The 13,579-nt window shown below is 46.9% G+C and overlaps 1 protein-coding gene across 1 annotated transcript in view; it reads left to right on the top strand.

Moving 5' to 3' along the window:
* Nucleotides 1-13,579, top strand: part of LOC147698099 (arylsulfatase D-like) — a 291,198-nt gene that overhangs the window by 78,605 nt on the left and 199,014 nt on the right. The window contains exon 3 of the mRNA XM_086934775.1: nucleotides 8,027-8,161. Coding sequence (XP_086790901.1) covers nucleotides 8,027-8,161 — 135 coding nt within the window. The remainder of the gene's footprint in view (nucleotides 1-8,026; nucleotides 8,162-13,579) is intronic.

Raw genomic sequence — 13,579 nt, 5'->3', positions numbered from 1 at the left:
CAATCTGCTGTAGCTGTGGTTACTTTTTCAATTTTTGATAGCCTTAGCTCTATCTGAGAGAGTCTGGTTTCCAATGGGTGGAGTAACGACCTTAAGAAAGCAACCATTTTTTGAGTGGATAAATCCTACCTTATAGGTGCAGGGGTGCTTATATTCTCCTCTCGTGGGATTGGTGTGGGTGAAGTTGGTGCTGGGGTAGTATCCGATACTATGGGACCCTCCATGGCCTTGCCCGAGCCGGCAAGGTCGCAGTTATTAGAATGTTTGGCAAGCTTTGACTTCCTCCCACCAAACGCTTGGGCACCGCGCTTCCTCTTAGGTACTGCCCCCTCGCGATTCCCCCATAACTGCCGAGTATTGGGCCTTTCTGGACTATCAACTACCAAAATGTTAGCCGGGGTTGTTACTGAGATTATCTCTGCTCTTGATGGTAGTTGTGTCTCACCAGTTAAGGCTAATAAATCCAAGTCCTGTGTAGTCTCAGAGCTTTGTGAATTCTCCAAGGCTGCCGGGACTTCGGCAGCAATCATTTTCGATCTTTGCTCGGGTGAGCGTGCATTCGCTATGTGTCCCAGCGAGGATCTCTTTGCTGTGGCAATGTCTTGAGAGAGCCGACGCTCCATCAGGATTATTTCATGGTCCAGCAATGAGTTGGCTCTGATGATAAAATTATCCAAACTCCCTGCTACAAGGCCACCCAAGGTCAGTGACTTACTCCTGCTTTCCCGCCCGGACATTTCCCTGTAACAGATACAATAACATGTAAGAACTTACAGAGAGCCTGCTTAGCCTCTGAGTAGGACAGGCGGGATGTAAGAGGGGTGGCCCGTTCCAGTCTCCTTCGGGCTGCAACAGGCTTAAACGGGCCCGCCCTTGGCCCAGGCTTCGCCCAGCGCACGCCCGTGCAGCGGCATGTAAGCGTGGTTATATACTGTAGGCATGAGAAGGGCGAGAAGAGGACCCAGCTGTGTGGTGTTCAAGGGCTGCTGGTCCTCGCAGTCCCGGTCCGTAATATCCAAAGTCCCACAGTAAGTACACAGCAAACACCCAACTGCTGCGAGCGGCTCCCGCGGAACGGGGGCCGCGAGCAGTTTTGAAGCGGCGTGAGGAGGGCGAGAAGAGGACCCAGCTGTGTGGTGTTCAAGGGCTGCTGGTCCTCGCAGTCCCGGTCCGTAATAGCCAAAGTGCCACAGTAAGTCCACAGCAATCACCCAACTGCTGCGAGCGGCTCCCGCCGAGCGCGGGCCGCGAGCAGTTTTCAAGCGGTGTGAGGAGGGCGGGAAGTGGACCCAGCTGTGTGGTGTTCAAGGGCTGCTGGGCCTCGCAGTCCCGGTCCGTAATAGCCAAAGTCTCACAGTAAGTCCACAGCAATCACCCAACTGCTGCGAGCGGCACCATGGATTTTATTTTCCCATTTCAAAATACATTATATAGAGGTGTGAGCATGAAAGACGTGCTTATTGAGTGTAGACAAGACAGAATGTGCTGGAATAAATTAAAGAACACTTGAAATACAGAGTACCAGACAGGAGACGCCCTGTTTATGATGGAGTGACGTTCTTCTCCTGGTGAAGCGTGGCTCTTGTTTGCCGTATCAATGGCACTGCTGTATTCCCAGACGTGGCCAAAAGCTGTTGTTATTCTCCTAAATCTATGACAAAAGTGTTTGTTTATTTTTAAACGGCATATACTTATATAAGCAAGATTTGATTCTAGCGTCTCGGAGGCCACTGCAGGCATCTGTGCGCTGTGCCGTAACAAGTGTTTCACACATCCTGCAATGACACTCCCCACGATGCGCCAGACCAACATCGTCCCTCGCAGCTGGTAACAGGAAGTTGGGTTTAGAGAGCGAAAGGGACTGAGGGCACCTATTCACACTAGAGAACTCAGGCTGCAAAGCAATGCGGTCAGTCCCAATCCATATGTCTCTGGTAAATATCTTCTCTGAATAAGAACAGGTCCCAGAGCTCAGATTCAGGAGTACTTGAATTGTATTGACAAAACGCTGGATGGGTGGGGCAGTGTGGGTGGATGGATGGCTGGCTAGGTCATGGATAAAAGGATGGGTGCTATGCCTGTGAATGAATCGACTTGCACAGTGCACCCCTGTTCCAGGGTTTTCTAGATTGAAGGTGAGGGGGGTGTACTCAAGACGTTCTGTCCTGGCTCAGTCCAAGACCAATGCTATCTTAACACCTTTTTGGTGGGCTCCAATTAAAAAAAATCTGCATAAAATGGTAAACATATGTACATGTCCACTTCGAATATTTTGGGAAAATACAAAGCAGTACAAGGGGCAAGTGGCGTTGTCTGCAAATAGTGCATTGTTTGCAGTTCTATACATGCGGTGCCTCTGCAGTACATGCCCAGTGCGCACACATACATTTTACAGCACACCCAGGGACACATGAGGCCCCTCCTCCGACCTGCTAGCTTAGTTAAACTACGTGTACAGACCCCGGTGGCACACCTACGCTGCACGCCCATTGAGCACATAAACACATTTCACACTCAGGGCACAGGAGTCCTGTCCTCTGACCTGCTCCTCAGGTAAGGTGCACGAGCACAGAGTTCAACGGAACCCTGCAATGTATGTACAGTACACAAACACCCAATTCATGTCCAGTGACACAGGAGGTCGGTCCTCCGACCTGCCAGATGAGGGAAACTGCATGCACAGAGCTCCGTGAGACACTACACACCAGTCCTGTGTGTGACGCCCAGCCAGCCCGCAGTCACAGGTACAGGAGGCCTGTGCTTGATTTGTAAACTAAAATGTACCAGGGCCCTTGTCAGGAGGCCACAGCAATTTCCTTCACCCATTGCCCCTGCTGACAGTACAGCCCCAACTGTTAACCATCACACTCAAACAAGTGTGACAATTGGGCCTATTCCCACGCCTAACACTTTCAGAATGGCTTGGGCGGCAGGTATGAGTTGTTTTCAGTGTACAAAGAATTAACAAACTACTGTTGCTGTGCCCATCTCTAAAAAAGTTCTTCCATGTGCCAGCCTGTCTTACACGCCGGTAAGGACATCAAGTCCGGGTGCCAAGCACGGTAAAACTCGGGCTCAAATTAAGCACTGACGGAGGCCACACTCGGCACCCCACGGGATCCTGCGTCGCTAGAGATTGGTGCACGCACCAATGTTCACAGTACCGACACCGCCACAAGCACAGCGCCTACTAAGTAAACACACATTTGTTCCACGCTCAAGTGTACAGACCCATCGTCAGGATGTCGGCTAAGGGATGCTGCGAGAGCACAAATAGGCAGAATGGGGGTCTCACTCAATCCCTTGGGGCACGAGGGGCATTGGAGACTCTGCTAATCCTCAAGGGTCTGGAGACAGAGTCATTTGGGGGGCAGCCGAGCAGACGGAGAGGAAGAAGGCCCGCAACAGGCTTTTGGCCCGGGCCTCCCTGGACACTCGAAACCAGCTCTCTAAGCCCAACGCTCTGCTCCGGGGTGAGTGATGCTCTAATACTATCGGGCCCCAGATAAGGGACGGATGTTTTGGTTGGTGGGAGACTCCAGGGGGGGGCTGATATTTCGTCAAGAGGGCACGCGACCCCACACTGTCTGCTGGCACCGCTGCTGCACACATGTACCGTATCCATCTGCCTGTGTGCCCTTGTTTGCTGGTTTTCATGTGCCCGTCATCTGTCTCTGCGAATTTTGTCAGACCAGTCTGCATATGGTACATAGCAAGCTATCAAAGGTAGTGTGTGTGTGGGGGGCTCTGTCTGTGTGTGTGTGGGGCTCTGTCTGTGTGTGTGGGGGGCTCTGTGTGTGTGGGGGGCTCTGTCTGTGTGTGTGTGGGGCTCTGTCTGTGTGTGTGGGGGGCTCTGTGTGTGTGGGGGGCTCTGTGTGTGTGTGTGTAGGGTTCTGTGTGTGTGTGTAGGTTTCTGTGTGTGTGGGGGGTTTTGTGTGTGGGGGGTTTTGTGTGTATGGGGGGACTCTGTGTGTGGGGGAGCTCTGTGTGTGGGGGGGTCTCTGCATGTGTGTGGGGGGCTCTGTGTGTGGGGGGACTCTGTGTGTGTGGGGGGCTCTGTGTGTGTGGGGGGCTCTGTGTGTGTGGGGGGCTCTGTGTGTGGGGGGGGCTCTGTGTGGGTGGGGGGGCTATGTGTGTATGTGGGGGGAAGCTGTATGTATGTGGGGGAATCCGTGTGTGTGGGGCGCTGTGTGTGTGGGGCACTGTGTGTGTGGGGCTCTGTGTGGGGGTCTCTTTGTGTGTGTGAGTCTCTGTGGGTGTGTGTGTGGGGCAAATGCAATAGGTCTCGCATTTGCGAGAGATTAAGCATTGACCAATAGCTCTAACTTTGGCAAAGGCGAGACCGTTTCATTGTAAATGCTTGTCTTTATTACTTTGTTACTTTGCCAAAATAGACAGTCTTTGGATCATTCAACCCTGCAGTTATAAATCAGTCCACAACTTTGACTAATTGGAGGCATACATTGAGACCTAGAGGTAAACTCATTATATTTAGACCCAGCTTTGGTTGTTGTCTTTCGAGAGCAGTAAAATAATGCTTGGGCTTCTTTTTCTAATGTTGTGCTGGAAAGAATTTATACAAATAAACGTCCCCTTCAAAGCGCTATTGTCTCCTTGGTGAGCGTTTATGCTTTAAAATATGACTGTTTCAGTTGGAATCCCAAAATTTATTTTTATAGTGCCCACTCAATATTTCCATGTTTTTGGAACATGCCTTTGAGAGAGGATTTGTGAATATTTGAGTAGTATGCTACCTGCACATGTAACTGGTCTTATAACTGTGTTACAGCTGTTCTGTTCCATCACTTTGAACATCATCTGCATAGCTTGATTCTGATGATATTGTCATTTATTCATTAAAACTACTGCCCCGCTATTAACTTATTTTAAATCATTGGATGTGCTCTTTCAATGCACACTGTCTGGTGTTCATTGGTTTTATTCTTGCAAGAATACTTTATAACATTGATTTCTTCCAAACTATATTATAATCGCTTTCATTAATTTGAGTTTGTAATGTGGGTTTAAGTTGTAAAATGGTCACTTCAATTTTCTTCAAAATGCTTGAAAGCTGTTCAATAGTAATTAACATCACATCCAATCTAAATTTTTCTAGTATTATGTACCACTTGTCAAAAAATGTGTTGCGATATTGACACCAAGTCAATTTCAGACCAATCTCCAGTAAAGCAGTATTCATTTTAATTCGTTGTATTTGAATAATGTATTGGAGGGTAGGCAGTAGTTTTTCTTTGCCAAAAACTGTTTCACCTGTTTCATGTTTTTCTGGTCTTCCAGTTTCTTTGGAATTGTTTCCTGTTTCTTGAATTGAAGTTCTTCTCATCTTCTTCTGTGAATTCTAAAGCAGAAGTTGTGGCACTCTGGTGAAATTCTTAGAAAGAGTGGCCCGTTTTTACTAGTCCTCTGTTTTTGGGGTTATTTTCTCTTTTTTTCCCCTTTTACTCAACTTGGGAGTTGTGGATGACCTGAATGAAAATGGAGATCAGTCACCAACAGCTAAACCCACTGAGAGACTGAATGGAATTTACTCCCTTTGTACCCTGTTTCTTTCATTTCTCTTCAGTCCAATAAATTACGTGATACAAACCAGTACAGTGTGTCCTCTTGATCCCTCCACGACTATAGGCAGCTTAAAGGATCATCAAGAAAAAGGTGTTATACATAGAAAATTAGCTGTTATGTTATAAGAGGGCTCTTTGCATTAAAAATGAGGAGGCTCTCCGGGTTTGAATTACACCCTTCTTCCTGGTCAGTCTCTATATATAGGATGCTCATATTCCGATTGACCAAGTGAAGTTCTTCTGGTATGTTGACAACGCTGCCCCCCCCCCCTCTGATTTTGCCTAATCAAGGAATAGGGATTCCAGATCACTTCAGTATTGTGTCCATGTTTTGAGTTTGCGGACCACTCCCTCAAGATCTTTTCTCATCTCTACATTGGTGCTTGACTAGTCTTGCAAATTCTTGAAATAGTATGACATGCATAGTTTGGTAAAATCGCTCTCCTTTTTGGCAAGAAGCACATAACATAGCATTTTATTCCATAAAGTTGGGAATTCTCACTATTCTTCACCTAGGTGACTGGATGGATGGAAGGGCTCCGGAATAGTACCTTGTGCATTTTTGATAATAAAGAATGGGGTTGGCGTTTCTGGTGGTACCAAAGTCCGGAGCTAAGAGAGGAGGGATTGTTCAGACCGGATCCTTCCACTCCCCCTGACATACCAGCAATTCTGAGGTTGTTACATGTGTTCTCCCCTCCGAATCTTCATTTCTCTTTTCTAGCACTTGGTGTTGTAGAAGATGAGAATAATGGTTTCACTTTATAGTGTAGTGACAGTGTCTTTTGTTAGTGAGATGCAGGCTTTTCCTTCTGTGCTACAATCTACCACATTACAAAGATCCTGACAAAGGAAAGAGCCTTCAAGTCCCCTTGACCAATGTTCCCCTACGGGGAAAACTTTCAGGATAGCATTTGCTGAGGCATTGATAGTTTGAGCCATCCACAATCTGCTGAGTGCTTCCCTGAGATGACTTGGCATATATATCAATTTTGGCCTGCTGTGTTGGGCCATCGGATATGCCCTTCCCCATTGTTCCTGTGCTTACAATGAGTGAACTTGCTCATCTGTTTTATCTTAAGAACACCAGGTAGTGGATCTACACTCCAGTTAAGGTCAGACAAAGGTACCACTGGTGCACCGGTTCTTTGCCTCATAAATGGAAGGAGATCATTAAGAAATGTAATGGAAACCAGTAAATTCCATCTCTCTGCCATCTATGTCCTTGATGACCAGTAGTCGACTAGCATGGTAAGTGGAAGTCAGTCAAGAATCTGTTGCAGTCTCCCACACCCTGCCTGTCAGTGTCCTGCCTCCAATCCCAGCATGGAATAAACAGAGGGCAATAGAGGTAACAAGTGATTTTTTTTCTCGATGACATTTCTTAGACATTACATGAAGTAGATTGGTTTGTGTAATGGGCCAAGGAAAACTAGGTCATCAGTTTTGTACCTCTTTTTTAACCCCATTTGCATCCAAATTCCCCTCTGGTACCTGGATGTGTGGGCAAGCAGTTGACTGGCCGCTGGGTTGGCCACATGCCCTCAATAAAGGGATCCAGAGCTAGGACAAAATCAGATTGGCATCAGCAGCCGAGGTGAACCATGCCACTGCAGATAGCACATTATCAAGGCTCCCTGGTTCAGATTCCGGCCTAGGCAGGCCTCCCGCGGAGAATTCCTGATCTTAATAGTAGGCCAAGTCACACCCTCTGGGATGTAAATGTGATGGTGGTCCGCTGCTATGGGCCCCATTATTGACATCGTACCAACCTATATTAGGCATTCACATTTTATGAGCAGCAGGGGAGTAGACCTAACCCCAACTCTCCAGTACAGGTCTTCTATTGGGCAGCAGAAGGCAGGATTCTGGCAAAGATTGCAGGGTTTTCTCTTCTTTTTAAGAACAGTAATAATGGCTTTTGCAGTGTAAAGGTTTCAGGGGAATAGGAAGCAGTTCAGGGTAGCACTATGAAATCTCCTTGAAACTTCTATGAAAACAAAACTTAATTTTATAAAATACAGCCCTGTTTCCTTTAAAGAAATCTGGCTGCATTAAAAACAACAAAAAGTAATCACCTTTGCAGACCATCATCCCTATGATTGCAGCCAATCGTAGTGGGTCACAAATTGCTGTAATTCATATTCATTAGGCAGATTGGTCTGCAACCTTCTACGAGTCCTTATTTTATGAACTGACCTATTGGCACATACGTGGGCTCACAATAATTTACTGCTCACAAAACTTCAATGCACAATTTACTACCGCTTTGAAGAGCATTTACCTATAACACCTCTTGAAAGAACGATAGAGGGTAAGTTACTTAATATGATTCATTCCATTGGTTATCATGAAGAATTGTTCCAAGGCATTTGTTTGCATTTCATGCAGATTTCAGATGCCACTCCTTCAATCTAACATGTAAATTGCATTCTTTCAAACAGGGAAAATTCTCAATTCTCTAGACGAAAAAGGACTGAAGAACAATACGCTGGTCTACTTTGCCTCTGACCATGGAGCGTATTTAGAGGACAGAAAAGGAAATGTTCAAGTTGGTGGCTGGAATGGAATATACAAAGGTGAGAGGTGACTTTAACACGTATTCTGGTGAAACATTCTTGGGACAAAAGAAAATAGAACAATAGCTCAAAGCCATTAGCAGAGGTTATCATTTTGCACGGTTATTAGTGATGGAAATAAACATGAAAAGATAAAATATCTTCTTTTATTTGTCATTTCTAAACTGAAAAATGCTGAAATGTTTATGAAATGTCATTTTTACAGTACTTGTCAAGGATATTTAGATTGCCTTACTGAAACAAGACCACTTCAGTGAGCATTTCTAGTGACATAAAAAGGGTTGTTAATTGCTCTGAGCCATACACCAACATACAGTGTAAGTGATTGCTTTAGAATGGGAGACGACTGCAGATCCCTCTCAGAAGCTCAAAGGGCACACTCATAGGAAAATAAATCTCTGTAAAAATTTGAGAGTAAACATCCAATCATAGAAGAACACAAGAAAATATTAATGTATATTATTTGAATGTATTTTTGTGAGATAGAGTTCAATAACTTTTCACAGTCAAAATTTACAAGTTACAGAAGACAGCAGATGTTTTATTTTTTCCTCATTTGCCTTGCTCACTACCTGCTGGCCTCCAAGCTCTCCCTCTGCCATGGTATTCCACCCTTGAGGAATACTAGAAACCTCAGCAAATGTTTTATTGACCATGCTGAGAAATAAAGAGGCTGACAAAGAACTGTGGCTGTTCAACACATATTGCAGTTACTGGTTGCTCATGGGGATCAGGAGACAGCGTTTATGATTTACAGTTGTAAGTCAGAAGCGTAGGCAGCTGGACACCACCCTGACTACCCTCGAAAGGAATCTCCTTCGACAGGAGTCCCTCTCAGTTACCCAACGTGGGGCTAGGGTGAAGCTCACAGCCATGCAAACCGAGCGACCCATGCTTTTGGAACAACTGAGATGCCATGATTTCTCAGCTCACTCTGTGCATACACTAGCCACAGCAAATAAGAAAGGCAACCTTCTTGCTTACCTTGTTCATCAGGAACATCCCGCAGTCCTATACACACCATACAAGATGACTTGGGGCTCATGCAAAACACGCAATTAGAAGTGCACACAGCCATGACTTGTCACTATGCTTCCCCCTAGCATCTCCAGCGCAAGTGACTGCCCAGGAAATTAGTGTAGCTTTAGATGCGATTGACTTAGCCGTGTTGACCACCAACTGGCATTGGACTACCCTTTCACATTGGAGAGGTATAAGACACGCTATTAGCTCAGCCATCCGATAAGACGCCGGGGCCATACAGGCTCCCGGTTAAGTTCTTTAAGACATATGCTGACACACTAGCACTTCGCTTGCATGCATTTTTTACCTCCGTGGTCGAGAGCTAAGCGATCCCGCCTTCTCTATGTAGCAATCAATCAATCAATCAATCAAAGATTTCGTAAATTGCGCTACTTACCCATGAGGGTCTCAAGGCGCTGAGAGGGGAGGGGCTGGAGGGGGCCTCTACTGCCCGAAGAGCCAGGTCTTGAGGAGTCTTCTGAAGGTGAGTAGGTCTTGGGTCTGACGTAGGTGGGTCGGGAGGGCATTCCAGGTCTTGGCGGCGAGGTAGGAGAAAGATCTGCCGCCGGATGTCTTTCGTTGGATGCGGGGGACAGTGGCGAGGGCGAGGCTGACGGGTTGGGGTGTAGAAGCTGAGTCTGCTGTTCAGATAGGCTGGTCCGGTGTTGTGGAGTGCTTTGTGTCAGTGGCTGCGGAGCTTGAAAGTGGTCCTTTTGTTGACGGGGAGCCAGTGTAGGTCTCATGTGCGGGGTGATGTGGCTGCGGCTGGGTACATTGAGGATCAATCGGGTGGAGGCGTTTTAAATGCGTTGTAGTCGACGCAGGTGTTTGGCTGGGATGCCTGATTAGATTGTGTTGCCATAGTCCAGCCTGCTGCTGATGAGGGCCTGTGTCACAGTTCTTCTGGTTTCGGTCGGGATCCACTTGTAGATCCTGCGGAGCATGCAGAGGGTGTTGTAGCAGGAGGAGGGGCGGCGCTGACCTGCTTCGACATGGAGAGGGAGTAGTCGAGGATGAATCCTAAGTTGCGCGCGTGGTCTGTGGGTGTTGGTGCTGTTCCCAGTGTGGTCGGCCACAAAGAGTCATCCCAGGCAGAGGGGGTGGGTCTGAGCACACACCTGGTCCATCTGCTAAACCCAGGGAAGGAGCCCACATCCCTGAGTTCCTACAGACCCCTAGCAATCTTAAATACCGATTATAAAATATTGGCAACATTTTTGGCCAACAGACTGGGGCCCTGCACCCCTACATTGGTCTATACGGATCAGAACGGGTTTGTCCTGGCTCTCGGCACCTCCCTTAACCTTCTTTGCTACCTCCGTGTTGCTGAGTATCGCCCATCCGATTGGCCGCGCTCAGGCTGCCTGGTATTGGACCTTGAGCGGGCATTTGATTCTCTCGAATGGGACTACCTCTTTGCCGCCTTAACTATATTTGACATTGGACCTTGCTTTATAAGAATAGTCTGGCTGTTATATGGACCCCAACTGTCCAAGTTAAAACAGGCCCCTACATCTTGGAGGCCATTGCAGTAGGACACAGGACTAGGCAGGGATTGACCCGGTATCCCCCCCTGCTCTTTTATTTAGTAGTGTTGTGAAGCCTTTGGCAGTGACCGTCCTGGGCCGGGTAGGCATGGGGATCCCTCTGGGGGATGGCACCCACACAATATCCTTGTGTGCCGATGACATACTGCTATATGTCAGAGACCTGCATGCTATCCCCCCTTCTTTGGCTCTGATACTGTCAGAATTCGCTGCGCTATAGGACCTGCCCGTTAATGCTTCCAAATCGATACTTTTCCCTTTTGCCATGAGTACCCCGGACCTGAGCTACTCACTAAACAGCGAACCGGTAACATGGTGTGTTGGCACTTTCCGTTACCTAGGGGTCCACATTTACCGCAATAAAGTAGACCTGCTCAATGAGAACATTACCAGGGTGTTGACTGCCATCCAACCCCAGATCTCCTTCTGGAGGACTCTGCCGCTATCCATCTTGGGCACAAATATGCTTGCTGAGATGGTGATTTAGTCTCAGCTCCTTTATTACTTTACAAATCTTCCCCTTGACCTATCTTCTGCCTTTTTTGGTAAGTTGGAAAGCACAGTTAGAAATGTAATTTGGGGGGCATCCAGACATAGGGTCTCCATTAAGAAGCTCTATCTACCTACCGGACAAGGCAGCCTTGCTGCCCCTAATTTTGAGCACTATTATTTAGCTGCGCAGGTGCAGTGGATTGCCAAATGGTTGACCTCTCATTCTCTTGGGGATACGGCGGCCACTCTGCCTCCTTTCTCACACCCCTCCCTCCTAACATGTTCCATACTTGCGCGTGACCTAAACACATGGACTCCCTGCTGCTTTCGGTAGCTTACAAGTATTTTCGCAGGTGTCTGTTAATTACCCTTGTTATAAAACCTTATACCCCCTCCATACCCCTAGAAGTGGTGTTGTACCTCCCTTCAGAAACCAAGGCAGAGAAGAGCCTAATAAACAGAGGTTCATCTGAAAAGGAAGAAGGAGCATATACGAGGCAGGTATTACCAGTTAAAGGATGGATCTTTACCAGGAATCTCACACTGCACCTGGTATTGAGGCATGTATATAGATGGCAGCAGTAGAATATATTGAGCAAGCGATAAACATCAGAGAAATGCATAAGATTTAGATGAGCATTCCAGGAAACACATGCTACATTTTTTGTTTTGGAATGAGCACAATGTAAATAACGGCAGTGTAATTTGCATCATTTCAGAAATTTTGAGTACACTTGTTATGAGGCATTTCGAAAATTACACATTTAAGTCACTTAGTTTAATTTCACATAACTAGACCTATTGCAAGAAGAAGACACTTAATCACTATGAAGGGAGAATACAATCAAGTAGTCCATGGCCAAACGGAGAAATGAATGCCAGCAATCTTAATGTGAAGTAACAAATTAAGAAATGTAACCACTTAAGATGATGTCCTGTCTTTAGTTTTGGCATATATTCTACAGTGAACCCTCAGCTACTGACACACTGCATGGATAAGAAGGCAATCCACTCCATTTCCGTCTGGAATCAGGGCCGGCTCTAGGCATGTGCAAGCTGTGCACCTGCACAGGGCCACCAAACCCCAGGGGCCACCACGCCAATATATATCCTTAATATATTAATCCTCTGAGGATGGATACATATTTGCGTGGTGGCCCCTGGCAGGGATTTGGCGGCCTCCGGCTCTGTTCCACTTCTAAACTCCCTGACCCCCTCCCTTCTTTACTGGCCAGCGTGCTACGCCCCGCCCGGACCCCCTCTTCCGGGCCCCCTACCTACGTTCCCTGCCCAGGGCCACCATGAGCCTGGAGCCGGCCCTGCTGGAATCAAAATTGGCCTGTTTCTTTCACGATTCTGAAACATTTGAATAGCATGTATGATATCAAGATTTACACGTAGTCTTTTTGGATGCCACTGTGATGGCTCTTGATGGACATGTCAGGGGTGGTAATCGACCTTTATCCCGAATTTTTTTCCCCGCGTACTTTCAGGCCGCAAACTATTAATCCGCAATGTCATTCATCCCGCATACCATCATCCCGCATTTTTTTACAACGCATGTGCTTTTATCACGCATGCCTTTACAACGAAATACGTTGTAAAGGCATGTATGGTAAATGCCTTTGCATTGTAAACGATGACGAGAGAGGTAAGGGGGTTTGGGTTAATTTTTAAGGGTGGGGGTCGTGCTGGGGTAGTGATTGTGTAGTGTAATGTTGTGTTAGTGTAGAGTAGAGTTGTGTTGGTTGTTTAGTGTAGGGTCGTGCTGGGGGAAGTATAATAGGGGTTAGGGTAGTGTTGTAGTGTTTGTGTAGTGTAGGGTCATGCTTGGGGTAGTGATTTAGGGTTTTGGGTGGTGTTGTAGTATAGGGCCATGCTGGGGGTAGTGTTTTTGGGTAGTGTTGTAGTGTAGGGTCATGCTGGGGGCAGTGTTTTAGGGTTTAGGGTAGTGTTGTAGTGTTTGTGTAGTGTAGGGTCATGTTGGGGGTAGTGTTTTAGGGTTTTGGGTAGTGTTGTAGTATTGGGTCATGCTGAGGGTAGTGTTTTTGGGTGTTGCGTAGTGTTGTAGTATAGGGTCATGCAGGGGTAGTGTTTTAGGGTTTAGGGTAGTGTTGTAGTGTCTATGTAGTGTAGGGTTATGCTGGGGTGTAGTGTTTTAGGGGTTATGGTACTGTTGTAGTGTAGGGTCATGCTGGTAGTAGTGTTTTAGGGTTTAGGGTAGTGTTGTAGTGTTTGTGTAGTGTAGGGTCATTCTGGGGTTAGTGTTTTAGGGTTTTGGGTAGTGTTGTAGTATAGGGTCATGCTGGGGGTAGTGTTTTAGGGTTTGGGGTAGTGTTGTAGTGTAGAATCATGC

The sequence above is a fragment of the Lissotriton vulgaris genome, chromosome 8 (genome assembly GCF_964263255.1).
Source record: "Lissotriton vulgaris chromosome 8, aLisVul1.2, whole genome shotgun sequence".
Lineage (NCBI taxonomy): Eukaryota > Metazoa > Chordata > Amphibia > Caudata > Salamandridae > Lissotriton > Lissotriton vulgaris.
Note: the sequence above shows the minus strand (reverse complement) of the source record. Positions and strands in the feature narration are given on the sequence as shown.